The sequence below is a fragment of the Topomyia yanbarensis genome, chromosome 2, assembly GCF_030247195.1.
Source record: "Topomyia yanbarensis strain Yona2022 chromosome 2, ASM3024719v1, whole genome shotgun sequence".
NCBI lineage: Eukaryota > Metazoa > Arthropoda > Insecta > Diptera > Culicidae > Topomyia > Topomyia yanbarensis.
The window spans coordinates 399,658,146-399,680,150 of record NC_080671.1 but is presented as its reverse complement, the minus strand read 5'-3'; the positions used below and the strand labels follow the sequence as shown (position 1 = coordinate 399,680,150).

The window sequence follows — 22,005 nt, the reverse complement described above, 5'->3', positions numbered from 1 at the left end:
TTACACCTATTCCCCAGCGATTTTTCTGCAGATTTTAACAAAAACTTGATTTCAAATGAAAGATACAGTAATGCCATTGATTGTTGCTGAATTTCATTCGGTTCTGACTCTTGATTCCGGAGTTACAGGTTGGTTAGTAAGGTTGCACTGGAATTTCCCACATAAATCGATACAATTGTAATATCTCAGAGGCTAAAACTATTGAAATGGTCACCAAATTACTTCGATTCGCATGTCTAGATCACTGATTACCAATCAAACATTCTTGGAATACATCTATCGACGATTCCGGAAGTCCCAGATTCCCTTGGCCTTAAACCTTCACCACTCCCATCCCATTGGACCACCCTCACACCCGCATTTCCTGAACCCTGAAAATTTTCCCCAACATACTTGAACTACTTTTCCTCAATACACTTGAACTACTACATTTGGTTGATAGTTTCCTGTAGATATACCTAGTTTCCGTTTCGTTTGTACGAGTAGGTTCCAGTAAAAAACGCAGCATCATTAACACAAAATCATTTATTAAATTTATTCCAAATACTCTACTACATGCATACATCATACGGGCGATCCTCTAAGGGCTTCCATAGGGGGTCATTGGAAACAGGTAATTGGCCAACGTGTACTTCAAGGTACGTTTAATTTCCTGCAGCTCTTCCGAATCGTTATCGGAAATTCGCGGCAGGTCGGCACCACCCAACATGTTGGGGATCACAACTGCAGTTGCATCCTCCGTCAGATTGCGAGTAATGCTAACCATCCGCCATGGATCGGCATCTCCGTTGGTGAAGTGCGTTAGACTGGACCCAGGAGTGGCACCACCGAAGCGGTTATTTGCACGATCGACACCACGGGCCATCGATTCGCTGGTGATCCAATTGCCGAAGATTCGGCGACACATTTCAATGTACAAATCTATCTTGACACGATCACCGAACGGCTGGAAGGCAGAATCAGTAGTGAAGAACCAACCAAACTCAGTGCATTCCTGATACATCCACTGTCGGGCGCCTTGTTGGTTGAACGAAGATTCCCAATCAGAGTCTTGGAAAATTTCCACAGCCACATCTGGATCCGACACTACACATCCAATATCAACGGCCCACTTTGTATTGAACCAGTTGGCAAACGCATCGACGGCGGTTTCAGCGTCAGGTTCGGTTATATCTCCGCACACTTCGGTGAAATCAGCAAGACTAGAATGAAGGTAGAATTAGCAGTGAAGCTGAATACAAACTAACTGCTGAACATACTCTTGATTGCGAAGTGTGTAGATCTCTACCGACACCATCAGGATGAAGAAGAAGTACTGCACCTGGAAGGTGTTTTCCGGATCAATCTGCGTGCAGATATTGAACTTCTCAAACAGTAGGTCAGATCTGCCCAGGTCGATTAGATTTTGCATGACGTGGAATGCCACAAAGATTTCATTATAGCATTGCTGGCTTCCATGGAGGATCAACGAGTCTCCCCAAGCTTCCGAAAAGTCCTGGAAGTTCAGGACAGCATGCAGGTAACCACTTGAAGACCAAGCCGCATGACCCAGATGGGGATATCTGATTCGGAACCAAGCAGCTAACGCACCACCCAACTCGTTACCAGCAACCAGAACTCGAGCAGTTTCGTCCTCCAGGACTTCGCGCTTCAGATAAGTGACGAATTCAGCCAAATCCGCCAAAATCTGATCTGCGCTCAACAGGCGAAGATGCTCAGTGCTCAGGTCCCTAAAATTAATTGTCACTTAAAAAGTACACGTAACGTAAACGAATAAAACACAATCCTACTCAGTGACTCGACTGCTGCCGTAGAACCGCGATTCGAACGCAAACACCGCGCCGTTCATCTCTCGTCCCATCTCGTAGATAAGCGTTGAATCATCGATCATCTCCGGAACAATCGGACGATTTCCTCCCAAAAAGATCAAAATAGGTCCTCCTGGCAGGTAGTAATCTGTCACGGATAGGTAACGTAGCGTCCATTCTTCCGTGTTTTGATTATTGAAGTGGTCAGTTCGGGTGGTGAAAAAGTTCTCGATCACCACTTTTTTGTTCGGGTCGGCGCTTGCTGTCGGCTTGCGTTGCGGCATCCGCATATGTCTCGTTAGCATCTGATGGATGAGCTGCCGGTTAGCTTGCATGTTTGGCTCGGAACGGTGGACCCCAGCGGCTACCGCGGCCACCAGGACCAGTGCAATGAGGACAATTGTCCGCATTATGTGGTTTCTGGAAAATAAAGCAAAAGGATGCATTGATAAAAAGGTGAACTAATCACGATGTGTACTGCAGATAGGTTTAGCTTCTTCATTTGAGTCTTAAGGTTCAACAGAGAACACCGCAATAAGCGGCCACCTTGAAAATGAATCAATTGTGTTCGGGGCATTAGTAGAGTATTGCTGATTGATTTTCGTGAAGATTTTTCCAACGGTGTGTAAAAAACTGCTTTTTTCGCTTTCAAAGATGGATGTTTTTCCAAGCTTTCTCAGTTGCACCTTAAGCTAATCTTAATTGGCACCTTACTAGGGGGTAATCCACGTAGTAAATCATTGGAATCGTGATTTGTCTGACAATAATGATAACTAAGTACAGTCGAAGCTCGATTACTGTGCCACCACCATGCGCCGTTGGGCCCCGTTCAAAATAAACTCGGACATAACTTTGATAAAAATTTATTCGATGTACAGTGAAAGTGAACTTCTGCTTGAAAGTGCAAAGATAGTGCAAAACCAGTGCATTCCACTACACCGGTGCGCATCAATCGAAAAGCATATTACATTTAGTAATAGTCTGCTGTATATAACGCCATCTAGCACCTAAAACACAAGCAAATTTCCTCAATTAAATTGTCGAAAACTTCTATGCAAACTTAGCTCGTTGGTTCGGGTCGTTGGGCATGTCCGATTTGGTGCAAATATGGAGCAGATACTGTTGGTATGACTGGGATGAGCCGAAAGAATGAACCCCCATTCTTGTCCCGCTATTCAACACGTTTTACTTTCACAGAAAATAGTTAATAATAATCTTTGGCGACCATTTTTGAGTATTGTCTCCGCGTTAAGAATTTTAAGGCTGTGGCCCTTTTGGCGAATTTTTTAAACTTTTGGTTAAAATTTAACAGTTAAACCACGAGAACGACCCATTTCAACTATTGGCAGAGTAATAGTTATTTGGCATCAACAGTTGTGAAAACCATTCATAAGCAGAGGTATAAGCATTTGTCAATTTTTTAAAATTAGTTTTTTGCTTGAAAAATTAAATGCGTAAACCTCAATGAGATACAGAATAATGATTCCACCTTTTAGCACCATTCGTAAAAAAAAATTAACAATCGTACTGTTCAATTCAACTTTAACCAGTGGACGGGCATAGCGTAGTTGGTAAATCGATTGCCATGCACTTAGCTCACCTGGGTTCGATTTTCGATTCTCCCACGTAGGATTAGAAATTTTTCAAAAGTGATTTTTCTAACCCGAAAAGAGGCGAATGCCCCTAAGGTGAAGGTAAATCGAAAAGGATTAATCGAACACGTCGCTGTTGAAGCTGAACATTTTTTTCCTTTTCCATTTCCTTTGATCGGTCGCTACTTTTTACTACTCCATTCCCCAAATATAAGATTCATCCCTCATTTGCACGACGTGCCAACCTCGTGCCTAAAAGGGATGATAAACTCCCTGGTACTCCCATGGATATAATTGATAATCCCAAAATAAGCCTTCCCTTCGGTTCTTCCAATACTCCGCGCATAAAAATATCCATCCAGTTCAAATTGACCCTGGGCAATATACTTCCGCCTGAACTCGAAATAACTGCATAGTTTAGAGATCTTAAGGGTGCTGATTGCCTAACCATTTTGCTTACAGCGAGCGTTCTAGTATACGTATCTGCAAAGGCAGTGGAGATCGATGGGGTTGCATCGGAAAAGGGACTGATGTGCAAAGACCTATTAAAGTACGGGATCGGCTGCTTTGAGAATCCATCATTTGAACATGTGAGTATTCCGGAATGCAAGAAATTGCATTTATCCAAACTTGCGGAAAATTAGTCTACAACCTATTCTCTGTCAGACTCGCATCAGATGACTTTCGCCGGTTCTTCTTTTTCTATGTCCCTGTACCGCCTTTACTAATGTGCACACTTGGCCAGGGCCAGGGGCCCCGGGATTTAGGAGGCTTCGAACTTATTGCTGAATTTAAACTTATTCGGCTATATTCTAAATAAATTGTTTATAAATCTTTAGAACTTGGGTATAATGGCTCAATGTCGCACATTGCGCAGTATCCCATGTGATCAAGGCGTTTCAAAAGCACCAGACCAAGTCAAGTGAAGCTAGCGGTAAGAAATGGGGCCCCAAGTGGTCTTAAGACGCCCCTGCTATGTCCTCCTTGATAAGTTTCGTTTACACGTCTACTTGTTTGTTCCACGGGCAATGAATAACAGCAATTGAAACAGTTGGGCCAAACAGAGCATGAGAATGACTCTTGCGGCAGAGAATCTGAAAGGATTATATACAACGAGAGCCCTCCGCGTGCTCTTTAATCGTGCCCTGCGTAGAATCAGCACGAGGATAAAATTAAGTACTCTCTTACTCCCGCTTCAAGCACTCTTTTGCAGAAACGCCAATGAAAGCTTTGTTACCTGTCCTTTCCGCAAATTACTATGCGCTTTTGGCTCATGTTGATCATGAGCCTGATGATCCACACGAAGGAACATCTTTTATTCACCCGGGAGAGTACAGGAAGAGGAGAAATCTTTCCTCCCTAGACTTCCTCGTAAGGGTCTTCTTTGAGAGAACGCCAACTAAAACTAATGAATTCAATGGAAGTGTTGCCAAAATAACTTGCTTCTGGGTTCGAGAGTACCTATTATCAAGAACTCCAAGTGTCTACCATTCAACGAGCTGTAGATGGTTATAATGGGACAAAAAATATTTCACATTGAATTCTTACGAAAGATTTGTATTACTTTCCTCCCTTAGCTAAAAACAAGACCAAAAACAGCCAACCTTTTATGAACATCAAAACAACTAATTTTTGGTCAATAGCATCTTCGGAGAAGTTAACGGATGCAATATGCTCATTCATTTGATATTGTGTTTTCGCAGATTAATCCCCCTACAAGCGAGATATTTTCATAAATTTTCTTTGTAGTGATTGTATTGTATTCATTGTTCTTACTTTTGCGAACAACTTTACTGAAGACATCCAATATCTATCTCGAAGTTATTGCGCGTTGTTTGTAGATTACCATTTGTCACCTATTTATTGTTCTATATAGTAATGCTTCGTTTAAGTAAGCCTTTTATTTCAATATAACGGAAAAGGATGATACAAGAATATTTTTCGCATTTCGTTTTTCTATCTACCAACGTTAGAAATAATCACCGAAGAAAAATAATTTTGGCGTCAAATGCTCCTTGAAGCCATTATGAAGAATTTACTATTCAAACCAATTTAGATCGAGACTAATGCCTTCAGCAATGCCTTCGAGATTACTATAACAAAACCACTTTGTTGAAGACATGAATGTTTCATGTGTTCAGGGTATCGAAATAGTTTAGGCTTTTGTGAAAAAAACCTTTAAAATAAGTTATGATATTTCTGTTTATGATAAATCTTTTCTGCTGTTTATGAACAATAAAATCCACATTTTTTTTCCAAGGTTTAAGTTTGTTAAGCTCACAATAAAAGATTATTTAAAAGCTTATTTAAGAGCTTAAGAACATTTCATAGATATTGTTATACAGTTCGATATGCTCCTTACATGTAGTATTCATACCTTCAACAAAATTGTTTTAAATGACAGTCTCAACAAATTTGCTATAGACACGACGTTTGTACTATAGTTTTGAAAAATTTATTCGCTATAATTAATTATTCAAATAATTATATCAGAAGATGCACTGTTTGTTGTTCGAAAACTTCTTCAGAGTTTTAAAACTTCAACGATGACGCTTTCGGAATTATGTCATTTTGACGGTGTGTTCAATTTTCATCAAACCTCCACCAAACTGAATTTCTGATTACACCACTGACTCCAAATAAGTAACAAATAAAGTCGCTATAGTTTATATATTTTCTAATCAAGAACGTTTAGGAATTTTCATCATTTTCTCTAGCCAATATTACAAACATTTCGTGCAAAAGAACCGCTGCTGCCCGAAGCCAAATTCGCTAGATTTTCTGACCAGCGAGCAGTCTGTGGACTAGCTCTAGTTGTCCCATACTGATTTGAGTGTTTCTGCGAGTCCTGCAAACTGTCCTATCTGCCCTTGTATGCAAAAGTCAAGTAAACGCCATCGAGTATATTTTTCAGGAAATCACTGCTTTCATCACTATGTTTTTCATGCTTCAAAAGTCATTTTTCATTTTTATTTGAAGTCACTTATACTGAAAGATGCAAATTTTCGTAGCGAACTTAGAAATACGAAAGATTGAAATTTGACCAAAGTGGCGTTTACGTCACTTTTGCATACAGGGGCAGTTATGCAGCATGTGTTATTAAAAACATCGCGAAACATGATGTTGTCAATGTTCCAAAGAGAGAGGGTAAGAGTTATAAGAAATACACACTGTTAGGTGGATTCAAATCGGTTTTGTTTCTACATTTTGGATGTTCCAGTGAATTGTCGTCATAAATTTACATGATAATATATGAAATTCAATTTTTTTCATACTCCGGTAACAATAATTATTCAAGGAAATTTAGCGTCAAAAACTTTTTACGAAGAATGCAAAACTCGTGTTTCAAGTATTTTAAATTAGTTATAACTTTGAGAAAGGTTTCCGCTTTAAGGTTCAAGTTACCTTTTTTAAGCATGTGTTAGAATTGAACGCTTGGTAGTGTGCGTAGGAAAATTTGTGCTCAGCTTTGCCACCGGATTATCCATTTAAACCTTTTTAAAACTCTAAAAGAAGAATATCAGTCGATTTATTAGATCATCACGATTCAATTCATGCAAAATACCTGCTGGAAAAACCATCGGCTTAGCTAAATGGTGCTTTTGAAAAAGTGGCTGTGGTTTTTTCATTGCGCAGTTGTGTTGCGTACCCCAGCTCGGTGTGGTAGTGTGATAAAAAATCACAGCCACTTTTTCAAAAGCACCATCCAGTTAAGCCGATGGTTTTTCCAGCAGGTATTTTGCATGAATTGAATCGTGATGATCTAATAAATCGACTGATATTCTTCTTTTAGAGTTTTGAAAAGGTTTAAATGGATAATCTGGTGGCAAAGCTGAACACAATTTTTCTTCCGCATACTACCAAGCCTTGAGGTAACTTGAGCCTTAATGTCACTGTGTTATTAGTTATACTTTAAATTTACACTTTTTCAAAGCTCGAGCATATTCAAAAAGATATATTGCTATATTAGTACAAGTTTGTCCAAAATACCACCTAGAAGAACAGTGAAGAATTGCTATCGTATAGGGTCCGGCACTCGAAGTGTAACCAACTTCAGACCGTTCGCGCAGCTGTCGCACTGACGTTAGCTGTCTGTAAACTAGTTAAATAGTCGTTCGGAGTATTGTTTACAAGTGTACAAAAGCATTTTGCCAAAAGTGAACGCAAAAAAATTATCTGTGATGGAGTTCAAAAGAAGGAGTTTCTTCGCTTAACCGAAAGCTGTTAAATACCGAACATCGTGCTTTCTGTTTTTTTAATTTTTCTTTACAAATTGAGCAATTCGTAAACTCTCAAAACGATAGGTTGCCCACACACTTAGAAAAAATGAAAATAACATTTGACGTAAACAACATTACGCCGTATTTTGCTGTCTAATAATGGAATTTTACATGTTTTGAGATGTGAAATAAAATAGAGAGATGAGATGTGAAATAAAATATTGTGTCTCTTTTGATGTAGAACTCGGTTGAATGGAGATGGGGACTTATGAATAAAGTGCTTTTTTACATGTTCTTGAATGTTAATTGAAGTGAATTGTGCGCTCCGTTTATGCGCATCTTGTGAGATGTAAATATTTTTAAGTGTGCACCGTTCATATGAGAATTAGAATCATCTATCAGAAATAATAGTTTGAGCCGCTGTAATCGCAGATGAGCGCTCTCCAATCGTTTTAATCGAGCCTGGCGTCAAAGTAAATGCGACATATTATCGAGAATGCATTCTGGAGGCTGCTTTAAAGCCGTGGACAGACAAACATTTCGGTCGCAACTTTTCAACAAGACTCTGCACCGTCTCACAAAGCACGAGTGAACAAGAAATGCCTGAAAACCGATGTTCCGAAATTCATTTCGGCCACACAATGGCTCTCGAATGCACCAGATGCGAATCCAATGGGTCATTTTGGAGAGCAAGGTCCGAAGTAAAAATACACCAGCTTCAAGACGCTGAAGAAAGCTATTGTCCATGAGTGGGCCAAAACACCGGCACATCAATTTCGAGCAGCTTACGATTCGTTCTTTAACCGTTTCAAGGCCATAGTTATGGTTAAATGTGGTCGTATTGAGCAAAAGTGAATTATTTCCGAATTTTTGAATATTTTTACATATACTGCACTTTATTGTAAATAAAAAGAGTTATTTGAACCGAATATATGGCCTTTTCAATTGGCTACACTGCGAGTGCCGGACCCTGTAGCAAGCACTTTTTGAGCCTCACTCCAGCATTTCAAATGAATAAATATATAAACAATTTGAAATTATGCTGTCAAAGTTTAATAATAATCTAGACTAGACTTAACATGCACATAAATTTCACCTGTCGCAAAACATTTCAATATTGCAAAGTTAATTAAATTTTCTAAATTACCCTATTCGATGAAGAAGAAGACACTATCCAAAGCTCTCAAAAAAATCTATATATTTCTGATGGAATTAATAGTCATACTACCTGAGAGCATTATCGCAAAGTATCAAAGCTTCACTCCGATTAACTCGAGTAATCACTTTTTTGTAGAAATTAAGCTTGAACCACCGAAATTATTGAATAAGACGTTTAAAAAAATCAAACCACTTATACTTAAAAATCGCCCTTTTTCTGTGAACATGGTGATTTTAATGCCTAACATTGAAATTTTTTAAACTTCGTTAAAAAAAAATCACAGGGTTCCTGGATCAAGTGGTCGCCTAAAGAGCAGACACCTCAATAGTTTACTTACTGCGAAGTATCCACATAAATACATCTCGCTGAATCGACTAGTATGTTGAACACAACTCCCATTCATGGGACCCATTCATAATTCGTCGCTGTTGTGCTATCTTATGACAAACGCCATTTTGTGGTAAACTGAGTTAGATATGCCACATTACTTGTCTAAAAAATCTCTACAAAGTGGCGTTTACAGAATTTTGACATTCTGCTTGGTTACTGAGATATAGCAAAAAACGCGCGGAAATTTTTCTAATTTTTTGCTTCAAATGACTGTGTCTGTGGATAGGCTCAAATTATCGTGATGTATAAGATATTTTTACATGTAAAACTATTTAAGAAACACATGAATTGTGCAACACACGAAAGGTACGAATTATGAGAAAAATACAATTTAAGTTTTAAGCTGGAAATATAGCTTATTTGGCAACACTGTAACCAAAAATAACTATTTTTTCTAGATTTCCTGACTCATTTCCTTCAAAATTCATCTCACCGATTGTTTATAGACCAAATGAAGCCAAATATATGAATAAAAGTTAATAATTGATGATTTTTTTCTATGGAAAATTTTCCATGCACGATTATGACACGCCATACAAATTTTGTCATCAATACACGCCTATGACATGTGGCCTGTGTTAAGCCAAAGAGAACCAAGAGCCATTTTGAGGTGTATGCTCTAAAATCGCTATAGCATCCAATGTAACACTAGGAACTTCAATATCTATTATTTTTTGGGAACTCAAATAGCTAACGAAAGCAAGTAAGTGTTCTTTAACTTTTATGTGAATGCTAAGTTAGCGCAAAATGAATTTTGGCACGAAAAATACAAGAAAAAAATCATGGCGCTCAGTTCGGTTTGGCTTAACGCAGGCCATGTGTGAGTGCGACTTTTGTTTACATTTATAGTAAAAACTCGCAACATAGTCAACTGATCTTCGTGATATTTGAGAGATTAATACAGAATAGATAGAAGCATCAATTGTCTTCTTTGAATAGTTTATACCTTTTACAAGTTTTAAGATATTCAATCTCAAACCTTAAAAATCGTTTTTCTCGAAATGTGCAAAATGGCACTTGTCATAAGACAGCACAACAGCGACGAATTAGCAATACGAGATACACAAAAAAATCAAAGTCTACGCAAAACTTTTGCTAAACTTCTCCGTCCCCCATGAATCTGCGTGGTTTATGAACGGCCCTTGCATCGCCACAATGTTTTTGAGGAAACGTTTTTTTTGCCAAATCAACCTTACTCTCCCCTTAAGCGTACAGTAGCAATTGCAGAAGTTTTTTACGGAGATTTTATAGCACATCAAGATGAAAGTAGGTGTTTTTCTTAACATAATCTTATTTCCTTCTTAAGAAAATATATTCATTATTATTTTGTCTCTATCTGTTAATTTAACCTCTACTAACCACATATCAATACCTAAGAAGCAAATAGTTATCGGACCAAATGCACCAATCGTTAACCTTCCATTTCATGATGTTTTTAGTTTGTGATATTCTCACAGAAATAGAGATTCTATCGACACAGAGAGGGAATTGCAGGCAAACTTAAAGTTAGGTAGGGGAACATGGGGAGACTTGTCCAAGCGCAAGATTCTATTTTTGGCTATGATGTCTTCTATTCGATTCTTAAAATTTTCTCAACAATATTTTTATACTTGTTTCGATCCCTTAAGTTAATTTTACAAGTTTTGAATCCTTTTCTTATAGAAAATATTCCGTAATTAATAAATTTGCATTAAATTTTTTTTTCAAACTTTGTATGGACATATCTACTCGACTACTAATTACTATTAAACTACTATTCCTTATGAAGCAGTGAAATGATTTTACATAAATCGGAACATTGGAATAGTTGTTACCAAAATTTGCACGACATTGAACGCAATAACTAATGTTGGGGAGACTTGGCCAAGATTTTATGGGGAGACTTGACCAAATGGCAATAATCTGAAGAAAGATGCAAATTTCCTGATATTTACTACGCTTTAGTATCTATTGTTAATGTTAATCACGCCACAAAAAAATCTCACCTCAACAATGAGTCGATATATTTTTGTATTAGCCAATAAAGTTAGCAGTAATATGACTGATTTCTTGACGTGTGAACATGCAATGTAAGCAGTACAGTTAATCCTTAAAAAGAAATGCATTTAAAAAGTAGAAATTTTTGAAATGCAACCCTTCCATATTTTTACTGCTACCTAAGGATCTCGGCAATAGGGAAAAAATAATTACAGTATGTTTTATGTAATTATTTTTTGCTATTATTTTTCAAAATTTTCTTGGTCAAGTCTCCCCAGGCCTTGGTCACAGATCACAGAAAAACTTTTATAACTTTCGAAAAATTAAATTAAAAATTCTACAAAAAATTAAAATTAGATCACAGTGACTTTTAAGGGATTGAAAACTTTTTTAGAGATTTATGCAGGTTTAACTGAAAACCTGGTCAAGTCTCCCCATGTTCCCCTATATCGAAATAAAGAGATATCGAGATAGAGAAAATGTCTTAATTTGGGAGATTTTTCATGGCCAACCTCAAGGGACTTACGAAATAATCGAAATAGATAGGAATATAGAGATAGAGAATACCGAAATAGGGAGAGTTAACTGTAGTGATAATCTGTTTAATTTGAAAACCTCTGGTTTATTCAAAAGACGATGCTTTAAATATAAAGACATGCGAAGAGAAAACCAGTGAATTTGGTTGCACGGTTTACTAAGTTGTTTTGTCTGCTAGTTTTGGCAACCAGGATTTTTGTGTAAACAGCGAGTGACTTGTTGTTTTAATGAATGCTTGTCAAATTTCTTTTCAGAAATATTTCGCAAAATACTCAATCATGCAACTCGAGAGCGCATTGATTCACGTAACTCAGCCTGTGTAAATGTTTTTCGTTGCACTCTAGAGGATATATCGAAAATACAATTGACAAATAATAGCAATATTGTCGCATAATTGGCACTTTTCTGAATGCTGAAGCTATTCAAAATTAATATTTATGACTAATATCACAATGAAGTACGATTCACACAATACATCAGGCTTCCGTCACCGGTACGGAACGTCAAGATTAGTTACATGCAGTGAAATGGAAGCATTCACACACAAAATCAACGGCACGGAACGGTTTGGCGTACGGCACGTGTGAACGGGCACAAGAGAAACGTATTAAACTTATCTTGACGGAACGGTGACGGAAGCTGATGTATCGTCTGAATCGTCCTTAATAGGAGAAAATTAGTCGGTAAGTTTATAATGTTCAGACTTTGCATCTACCAGTTATATAAAATGAGGAACTAGACCATCGATGGCTTTGTAATGTTTAAAATGTGCAAAAGACTTAGAAGATTTTCGGCAAGATGGAAGAGACGGGTCTGGAAGATACCTTATGGACCGCACCTCAACAATATAGGTATTTTCGGAATGGACTTGACGTGTAGCTGCCAGAAATAGATTTTTGACGTTATTTTGAAATCCAAGATGGCGACTTCCGGTTTAGAGAAATTCGCTATAACCCAATCAATATGGGTATTTTCAGAATGGACTTCCTCTCGTCAGTAGGTGCCAGAAATTGATTTTTGACGCCATTTTGAAATTCAAGATGGCGACTTCCGGTTTAGCGAAATTTGCTATAACCCAATCAATATCGGTATTTTCGGCATGGTCTTGAAGATTAAGTACCGGAAATTGATTTTTGACGTCATTTTGAAATCAAAGATGGCGGCTTCCGGTTTAGAGAAATTCGCTATAAACCAATCAATATAGGTATTTTCGGAATGGTCTTGACGAGTAGGTGCCAGAAATTGATTTTTGACGTCATTTTGAAATCCAACATGGCGACTTCCGGTTTAGTGAAATTCTCTATAACCCAATTGATATGCGTATTTTTGGAAGTTCAAACCCCAAACTCACACCACATACGTCTCTTTCTTCTCTCACTGCTCTCTTCTGGATGAACACATAACAATATTTTGCATTGCACTGGTTTATGATTAGATCTTATATTCGATGATGTTTTGGATGATTGCCATGAGTTTTCATGCGGGAATTTCAGTGGACCGGAAATACCCATATTGATGGGGTTATAGCGAATTGCAGTAAATCGGAAGTCGCCATCTTGGATTTCAACATGGCATCAAACATAAATTTCTGGCATCTACTCGTTAAGACCAGCTATTCGAGCTATTTGCACTTGTACCTATTTGAAGTTCAACTTTTTATTTGGAAAATACCCTTATCGCATGGGTTATAGCGAATCGCTAAACCGGAAGTCGCCATCTTGGATTTCAATATAGCGTCAAGCATGAATTTCTGGCACTTACTCGTCAAGACCATTCCGACAATATCCATATTGCATGGGTTGCAGAGAATTTGCGATTTGGATTTCAAAATGGTGTCAAAATCAATTTCTGGCACCCACTCTTCAAGACCACTCTGAAAATATCCATATTGATTGGGTTATAGCGAATTTCGCTAAACCGGAAGTCGCCATCTTGGATTTCAAAATGGCGTCAAGAATCAATTTCTGGCACATTTAAATGAAAATACGTTGAAAATCACCATCGCATACATGTTTGCATGCGTGAGTTACCATTGTATCCAAGTTTGCATATAAGTCCCGTATAAGCGATTGCTGGCCGATCGAAGCACCGATCAGTGGCAAGTTGCTACTTGCTGTTGTCATTTCAAAGCGACAGTTTAATTTCTTACACAAGTTGAAAACTTTACTTGTATGTCAGTTCTCAGTGGTTATACTATCCTGCTGGCATTAAGAATTTTTTGTCATGACTTGGACAGAATATCCAAAGTACAAAGAATAACATAATGCAGAAAGACTATTTATTCGGATGCACGTATTTTCTTCAGTGGTTCCATAATTGTAGCAAAGTAACGCCATAAAAACTATACAACAGCAGCGCTTGGAGTGGTAGGGTAGACGAGCCCTCATTCATCTCATTAGTCGGGATATCACACTCTTTCGCGGATAGCTCGGCTTTCAGTGATTGGAATGCTCTTAAATCGGTATCAACATCTTTGCTTCGTAAAAAATCTCGCCTGGAAAATATAAAATACTCCCGTTTGAGCGAAGCGAAAAGTCGAGTACAACGCACCCTTATTCGCCCTACCATTTGAGCCAATGCGTTGAATAGAGAGAGCAGATACTGCTCTAACTAATGTGTTCAAATGGGTAGGATGAATAGAGGTGCTAAGATGCATTAGGGCACAGTAACCCTAGATTGGTTTACTGTTGGGAGATCAAACTAACTGTTGTTCTCTGGCTCAGTAAATCTCAAACTTGAATGTTATGTCTGTTTGTCAGCTACCAGATGGTTCAGTCACTATAATCACAGAGAACTGTAAACTTAAACTTGTATAAAAATTGAAGCACCAATTTTGTATTTTTCGTGTAAATCAGCTCCGAGATATATCGAAACAGGAGATCAAGATTCCGCACTTAAAATAACACTTTTATGGCATTAATTATTGAAACATCACACTTTGTGGAATATTGAGATTTCATCTTTTTAAATTGTATTGAGTAGTGAACTTCTATTCAAGGTTTTCTAGTTCTGGCCAAACCTGGGAGGTTATTCTGCCCATGTAGCGTTCATGGAAAATATGTCAAATGATTTACTCAGGTTATTGACAACAGTATATAGGAACATAACCGTAATGATCAGCTATCCACTCGCATCAAGCAATCACTTCAAACACTTGCACACTAGTTTCATACAGCAGCTATCAGCCAATATGCCCACCTGAGGATATTCGTGTAATCTGGTACTGAGCTGCTCCCGAATGAATCGATGGAAAAAACTCAGCTTATGGAACGTAATTCGGTAGCGTTTTATACTGCCGAGTTATCTTTCGAAGCTTAAGCCAAATTGTGCTAACCATTACAGCGTTAACTTCCTTTGATTCGGTGATTAGATGTGCAAGTACACATTCTACTCTGGCGCCATTGATATGAGATTCATAACGTCATCGCCTCTCAAGTGCGGTTGATTAATTGAATGCTACTGTGCAATATCTCGTGTCAATTTTTTTAGGGAGATAAAATAAAGCGGATACTCAACTAATCCACACATAGATAGGTAGGTATTTTTAGTCCTCTGGAAATTCATCCTTTCCATCCTGATTAGAAACATTGCATGTATCTAATTTATTGTGCAGTTTTGTTGGGTCGATGCATGCCAAATTGGAAATGGTGTGAAAAATGCACTGTGTGCTATAATATATTACCAAATAAATGAATGCCATGTACACATATCGTAAAGATCAACTGAGAAAGACTTTAGATGGAAATCATTGATCGATTTTATTCAATATATTGTCTTCGAAGTGTATTTAATTGTTTCTAAAACTTCCTATCAGAACTGTGACGAACGTAATCACAAACCAATAAATTACCCGATTAGTTTTCAACTGCCACAGCCTCGTCAGCAGACGGGACTGCCGCCCTAGGGTCAACCGGGAACAGATAATGGCTGACCAATGACTTAACTCGGCGTTTAACTTCCACCAGCTGCTCGGAATCTCTGTCGGAAATTGCCCTAATATCCGCACTGCTCAGCTCACCAGGAATTACATCAGCAAGGGCATACGGACTAAGATCGTCGGTAATGCTAGCCCTACGCCATGGATCACCGCCTCCGTTGGTGAAGTGCGCCTGACCAATAGCAGGCGAGGCAGCGCCGAAACGATTATTGGCCCGATTTATACCGTAGTACATGGTTTCAAAGCTTTGCCAGTCACCAAACACCCGTTGGCAAGTTTCGGAGTACAATTCCATCATGACACGACTTCCGAACGGCTGGAAATCCGAATCGGTAGTGAAGAACCATCCGAACTCCGTACATTTCTGATAAAGTCGCTGGCGAATACCCTCCTGATTGAAATCAGTTTCCCAAGCCGTTTGGCTGAAAACCTCCACCACCACATCCGGATCGACTACGACACAACCGACATCGACAGCGAATTTGGTATTGAACCATACAGCGAATGCATCCACGGCGGTAGCCGCATTTGTACCGGTAATGTCTGCGCACACCTCAGCGAAGTCAGAGACACTGAAAAAAATCAATATTATTAATTAATCCTGGTTTGAGTCACAAAATCCATACTTTCGGTTTCGCAGCGTGTACATCTCAACGGCCGTCATCAACATTTGGAAGAAATACATCACTTGGAAGCGATCCTCCGGATTGATTTCCGTGCAGATATTGAACTTTTCGAACAGAACACTCTCCAGCCCAACATCGATTAGATTTTGCATCACGTGGAAAGCGACAAAAATTTCGTCGTAGCATTCTTGGCTGCCAAACTCGATCAACGAATCACCCCACGCCTCGGAGAACTCCTGAAAGTTCATGATTGCATTCTGGAAACCACTGGAAGCCCAAGCCATATCGGCCAGATGCGGATAGCGAACGCGGAACCAGGTTGCCAAGGCTCCGCCATATTCGGCACCTGCTACCAGCACATGGGCGTATTCATTCTGGAGAACGTCCCGCTTGAGGTAGGTAACAAATTCAGCCAAATCAGCTAGGATCTGATCCGTGTTCAGGAAACGCAGATTAGCCGTACTCAAATCCCTGCAAGTGATCAGTTTAATTTTAAATATTGAACCATTATCAAAAATCAAAGGAAAGCTCACTCAGTAATTTTGCTATCACCATAGAATCGAGACTCGAAGGCATAAACAGCACCACTTAACTCCTCGGCCATTTCATAGATTAACGAGGTGTCGTCTATCATCGAGGGTGAAATAGGAACCCAACCACCCAAGAAAATCAGGATGGGTCCTCCTGGCAGGTAGAAATCAGGCAACGAGAAGTATCTCAACGTCCATTCGTCCGCGTTTTGAGGGTTAAAATGGTCCACTCGAGTGGTGAAGAAATTCTCGATCACGACCCGTTTGTTCGGCCCGGAAGTGGCCACTGGAGCAGTTGCTCTTGCAGCAGATTCATGTTTCGCTATGATCTCGTCGACCAGCATACGGCTCTTAGCAACATTTTCTCTGGTTCGTGGTATGGCAGCAGCAACCGCGGCCACCAGCGTCAGGGTGATGAGTACAATCGTTCTCATGGCCTTGTTTCTGAAAGATAAACCATTGGGAGTTTTTAGTATAACGGCGATAGCAGAGGTTAATCGTATCTGTACTGATAAGCTCAGAAGGTGTGTGTACTAAATGATTGGGCTATTGGAAATTGCATAGCTGGCAAACTGGGATTATCGTGTGATTAGAGTGTGATTTGATTACGCAAATCGAATAATTGTTGCATAAACAGATTGAAAACCAAATCTTGAAGATTGTTCATCAAGTGCTCTTCAATCGCAAGAATATCGTTGTATTATTGGCAATCCCGAAATAACCTAGTATCTCGAAAGGTTACTGCTCGAATACCCACACTAGAGTACAATGGAAATAAGAATGCTATGGTTTCACGGTTAAATTAGACATATTTTTTCTATTTTATTTATGTTTTCCATTTCTCGGTTTTTCGGTCCTCTAAATCATAACGAGTATTGTATACTGCCCGACCACCACCACCGGTTTTGGTCTTTTTCAAGGGAAATTTGTTAACGTTCTAACATATTACCCTTGAAAAAGACCAAAACCAGTGGCCGAAACGTCGAATGCAATACCCGTTCATATTTAAAAGATCGAAAAGCCGAAGAATAAAAAACATAAATTAATAAGCATTATCCGGTTGCATTTATATACTTTTCTATTTTGTTTAGTATAAGCATTTCAAGCCGAACTTTTTCTACGCAGAAAGTGCTTCTATTTTGGCCAGACAACTGACATTTCTATCCGTAAATACAGAATTTTATAATAGGAAACATCGTTTTCCACCCAATTAAGTTGGGGCGCTTTGATAGTTTTATATCAAAATAAATGCAAATTTCGTAAAACTGAACAAGGTAGCCATGTAGCCTGTAGTTGATTATAGCTGCCTTGATTTGATTCATTGAAATCTCCCGGTTAGAATGGCAGCTTGTCAAATCTGACCAGAGCTTTACTGGACCTTTGTGAGTGAACCTTAATAAAGATTGTTCATTTTATGAGGTGGACACCTGTTGTTTTCGCTCTACAATTTGCTGAAAAATGTTTAAATTAGTAATTAGTAACATTTGCGTTTCGGCTTCGTCTCATCAGAATCCGACGTTAACGTAGTGACATGACTTAGTTAGTACCGGATTGACGCTAGCTCAAAAAAAACGGAGACACAACTTGTGTTCCTGAGCAAACCCCTAGTCAAGCGTGAGGGCTTAATCAAATGTTTCGAATTCACAAACACGGCTCAGTAAACTTCAGTGACTGTCGACTTCGTCAACGTGCACTGGCCAATATCTAACTGATACATATATATCGACCAACAGACTTTTTCTGGACATAGTAGTTTAAAAGTCTATCCGGAAAGCAACATTATAATGAAATTAACCTTTTTATGTGAAATGGGCGATACTTAAAAATGTAAATGAAGGTTTCGAAACGCAACAAATTCATCTAAAGATTTTGATCCTTCGATGTTGTTTGCCCAAACTATACTAAAAAATACAACGAGCGTAACAGTATTTTTATTTGTTTATTTAAGGGGGTGGGGCCAAAGGTTTCAGCGTGAAAAAAGCACTTTTTTGCGATTTTTTAGAACCTTGCGTGAAGCAAATTTATCAAAACTTTTGTACGTTATAGTGTATAATTTCAATGACATGCTGTAATTTTTCTATGCAAAAATATCGACAAACGACTTGGTGACGGATCTTTTTGTACAACGTCTCTGAAGAAAACATGATTTGCGGTGTTACCTGCCATTCTAAAACTGCTTAACCGATTTCTTTCAAACTTTGTATACACATTCTATGTTAAAAACATTTACCTCTACTCTAGCTTCTATTGTTCAAAAGATATAAGCACTTAATATATCAAAAATAGATTATTTTAACTACATTTTATGAAATTTTAAAAAAAGAACGAATTCGCCATTTTTTGCTCAATTATAAATCTAATCATGACCTTATTTATAGTTGAAAAAGAAATATCTTTTGTTTGACCCAATGAGTTATATTGTTATTCCAAAAAAAAAACATTTTTGACGAAAAAGTGCTCATAACTTTTCAACGATAATAGTAAGATATGTGGTATCATGGAACAAATTATTCGCCCTAAAACAATCTTAAAGTTGTCTTAAGACTACTTATGTTTTAAATCAATACCGCAAAAGTTATTTGAATAAAACAGTTTTTCTAAGAAACACCCTAACCCTCGATTTTAAATTTGTAGTTAAATGAAGAGTATGACAGCTATAGCATACATGTCTTCAGCAAACTTTTCAAAAATTTGTCGTTCTACAACTTCGCTGAAGGTCGTTTGGCTCTAGCTAGAATGATTAAAAAGTTAACTATTGTTTTAACAAAAAGAAGAGTCTCACAAACTACGAATAATTTTCTACAAAGATTTAATGAGGCTCAGTTGTTTAGTTTTAGAAAAATTTCAAAATTCCTGCTAAATTTGCATTCTGGGCCACTGTGCAATGGCCCTCGAAAACTCGGACATTGCCATCACCGGAGATTCTACAAGGACAAAATCGCTTCAGGAACTGAAATTTTCGGGAGAAGATGTAAGTGGCTCGGAGAATCGAATTGAGTAAAACGACGACGAGATTTTGTTTTTTCGATAAGGACTGTGATGGGGAAATCCACATCGCATCTGAGTTTAGCGGTTTTGACGATAGAACTAATGCAGTGATCAGTGACGCCCTCGTGCTCCTACCACAAATATCTGCGAATCCGCCGCGATCACTGCCCAGTAAAGTTCATCCGGAAATGAGCCGGAATTCTGGCTGGTTCTAGTTCGTATTCCGGCTCCAGTGACCCATTCGATTCTAGTTAGAATCTCTTGTGTAACTAGTACCGGAATACTAACTAGAAGCGGTCAGAATTCCGGCTGAACTTTAGTTTTGTTTTCAGGGCCTAACTACCATAAACATAGGTCGATTTGCAATATCTGAACTAATATTTGTAATGGATTCTTTAATACATCAACAGGCTGAAGTATTTAAAAAAAATCAATATTTTGTTTGAGATATAGCAGTTTGCGTAAAATGCATGGAATCGGCATTTTTTAGTTTTGTGGGAAGTTGTGAACCATCACGAAAAGTAGGAGAAATTGGATATAGTTGTGGTTTATTTTTATTAGAGCTATCTATCTATCTATTTATCTTTTTCTATCTATCTATCTATCTATATATCTGCCTATATATTTTGTCACACTACCACACCGGGGTGCGCAACACAACTGCGCAATGAAAAAATCACAGCCACTTTTTCAAACGCACCATTTAGCGAAACCGATAGTTTTTCCAGCAGCTATTTTGTATGATTTGAATCGTTGTGATCTAATAAATCGGCTGATATTCTTCTTTTAGAGTTTTGAAAAGGTTTAAATGAATAATCTGGTGGCAAAGCTGAACACAATTTTTCCTACCAATACTACCCAGCGTTCAAATCTAACACATGCTCAAAAAAGGTAACTTGAACCTTAATTGAAGTGGGTCTTTAAGATCAAACACGATACAAACGGCAACGTAGATCACCACCAAACGCGTCTAGCGAAAGGAGGTGAACTATTACGAAACCTACTCTCCAGTGGTTTGTCATAGTTCTCTACGATACCTGTTTGCACTTCCCGCCTGGTACAATTTTCCGATGGATTCATCGATTCTGTACAGTTCTGAATCCTCTGCAGTTCATCAAGGGGTTATATTCATTAAACCTGGGTAAGCTGCAGAGCATTGTCGTAATTTTTAAGCATATAGTTACAGACTCACAAATGAGCGACCGAAAATAAAAGTCACAAGTATAAAACATGCTTCGCAAAACCCGTTTCAAACATATTAGAATATAAAATTCAGAAATAAACTTCAACTTCCTTTATAAAAATCAGCTAAAAATAAATAAATCGCTCGTAGGAGCATCCGTATATCTTGATGTTCAAGAATAAAAGTCGGCTAACAAAAGATACTTTGTATGAATCGGAAACATTGCTTTTCCGGTTTTTTTACTTAAGGTTTTTTATCCGACTCTTAGAAAGCAAAGTCCCAGTCCGATTTATATGATTGAAGTTTATATCCGGTTTTTATATTCTAATATATTTGAACGGATTTTATGAAGCATGTTCAGCCCTTGCGACTTTTATTTTCGGTTGCTCAAATGAGCTATGTTTCCATGTAATTTTTTTCAAGGAGGAGTTTTTTAACGTTGGGCGATGAGCACATTATCTCCATAATCAATACACCTATCGATTACACAACTCACTGAATGCACTAGAAATAGTCAGACCTCGGTACTCCAATTTCAAAACTCAGGTCTGGTTTTAAAGGAGTATCTTACGATCGGGTTCAGGTCCGGTTCAATTTGGTCAAAACTACACTCCGACTGACACCTTGGAATTTTGCATTGAGATCATGGTCATCGACTTATTGAGTATCACAAAAACTACTGCATCTTCTAATAGTATTCTACTCTACCTGCAATTCTTACACGCTAATATTTCCAAACAAACGCGGTTACGGTCACTTTCGCGGAAGTCGAAGCTAACTAAGCTCGACCAGCATAAATGGGATCTAATTTATATTTTCTTCCGAATAGGACTTATCTTGTCCAGCTCATCCGAGTTATCGGCTCATAATCAGCCGCTATAAATGCGTGGCTCTATAATAATTGGATGACCGTTATCCTCTTCTAAAGCGCCGCGAATGCCATAAACCGTAGACGTACGTAACGTTCCGGTTGATTGTTCGGTCAGCGTAGTCCGTCCACTCGGCTCCAAAAATATCTTGATGAATTTATGAAGAAGCAGCTGGGTTGATATTGCTAG

The 22,005-nt window shown here is 38.3% G+C and overlaps 1 protein-coding gene across 1 annotated transcript; it reads right to left on the bottom strand.

Moving 5' to 3' along the window:
• Positions 1–507: 507 nt before the first annotated feature.
• On the bottom strand, positions 508–21,715 carry LOC131680850 (uncharacterized). Its single transcript, XM_058961562.1, has 8 exons — positions 21,656–21,715; positions 16,780–17,220; positions 16,247–16,717; positions 15,540–16,192; positions 14,882–14,939; positions 1,791–2,228; positions 1,260–1,730; positions 508–1,202 (listed from the first exon to the last, which is right to left on the bottom strand). The coding sequence occupies exons 2-8, from the start codon at positions 17,208–17,210 to the stop codon at positions 581–583; spliced, it is 3,144 nt and encodes a 1,047-aa protein (XP_058817545.1). The 5' UTR covers positions 17,211–17,220; positions 21,656–21,715; the 3' UTR covers positions 508–580.
• Between the last annotated feature and the right edge of the window lie 290 nt (positions 21,716–22,005).

Bases quoted from the DNA above. Each gene is read 5' to 3' on its own strand.
- LOC131680850 (XM_058961562.1), bottom strand. From the start codon at position 17,210: ATGAGAACGATTGTACTCATCACCCTGACGCTGGTGGCCGCGGTTGCT. The intron at 1,731-1,790 runs GTAGGATTGTGT...AATTAATTTTAG, and splicing joins GGCAGCAGTCGAGTCACTGA to GGACCTGAGCACTGAGCATC. The intron at 1,203-1,259 runs GTATGTTCAGCA...CCTTCATTCTAG, and splicing joins TACACACTTCGCAATCAAGA to TCTTGCTGATTTCACCGAAG.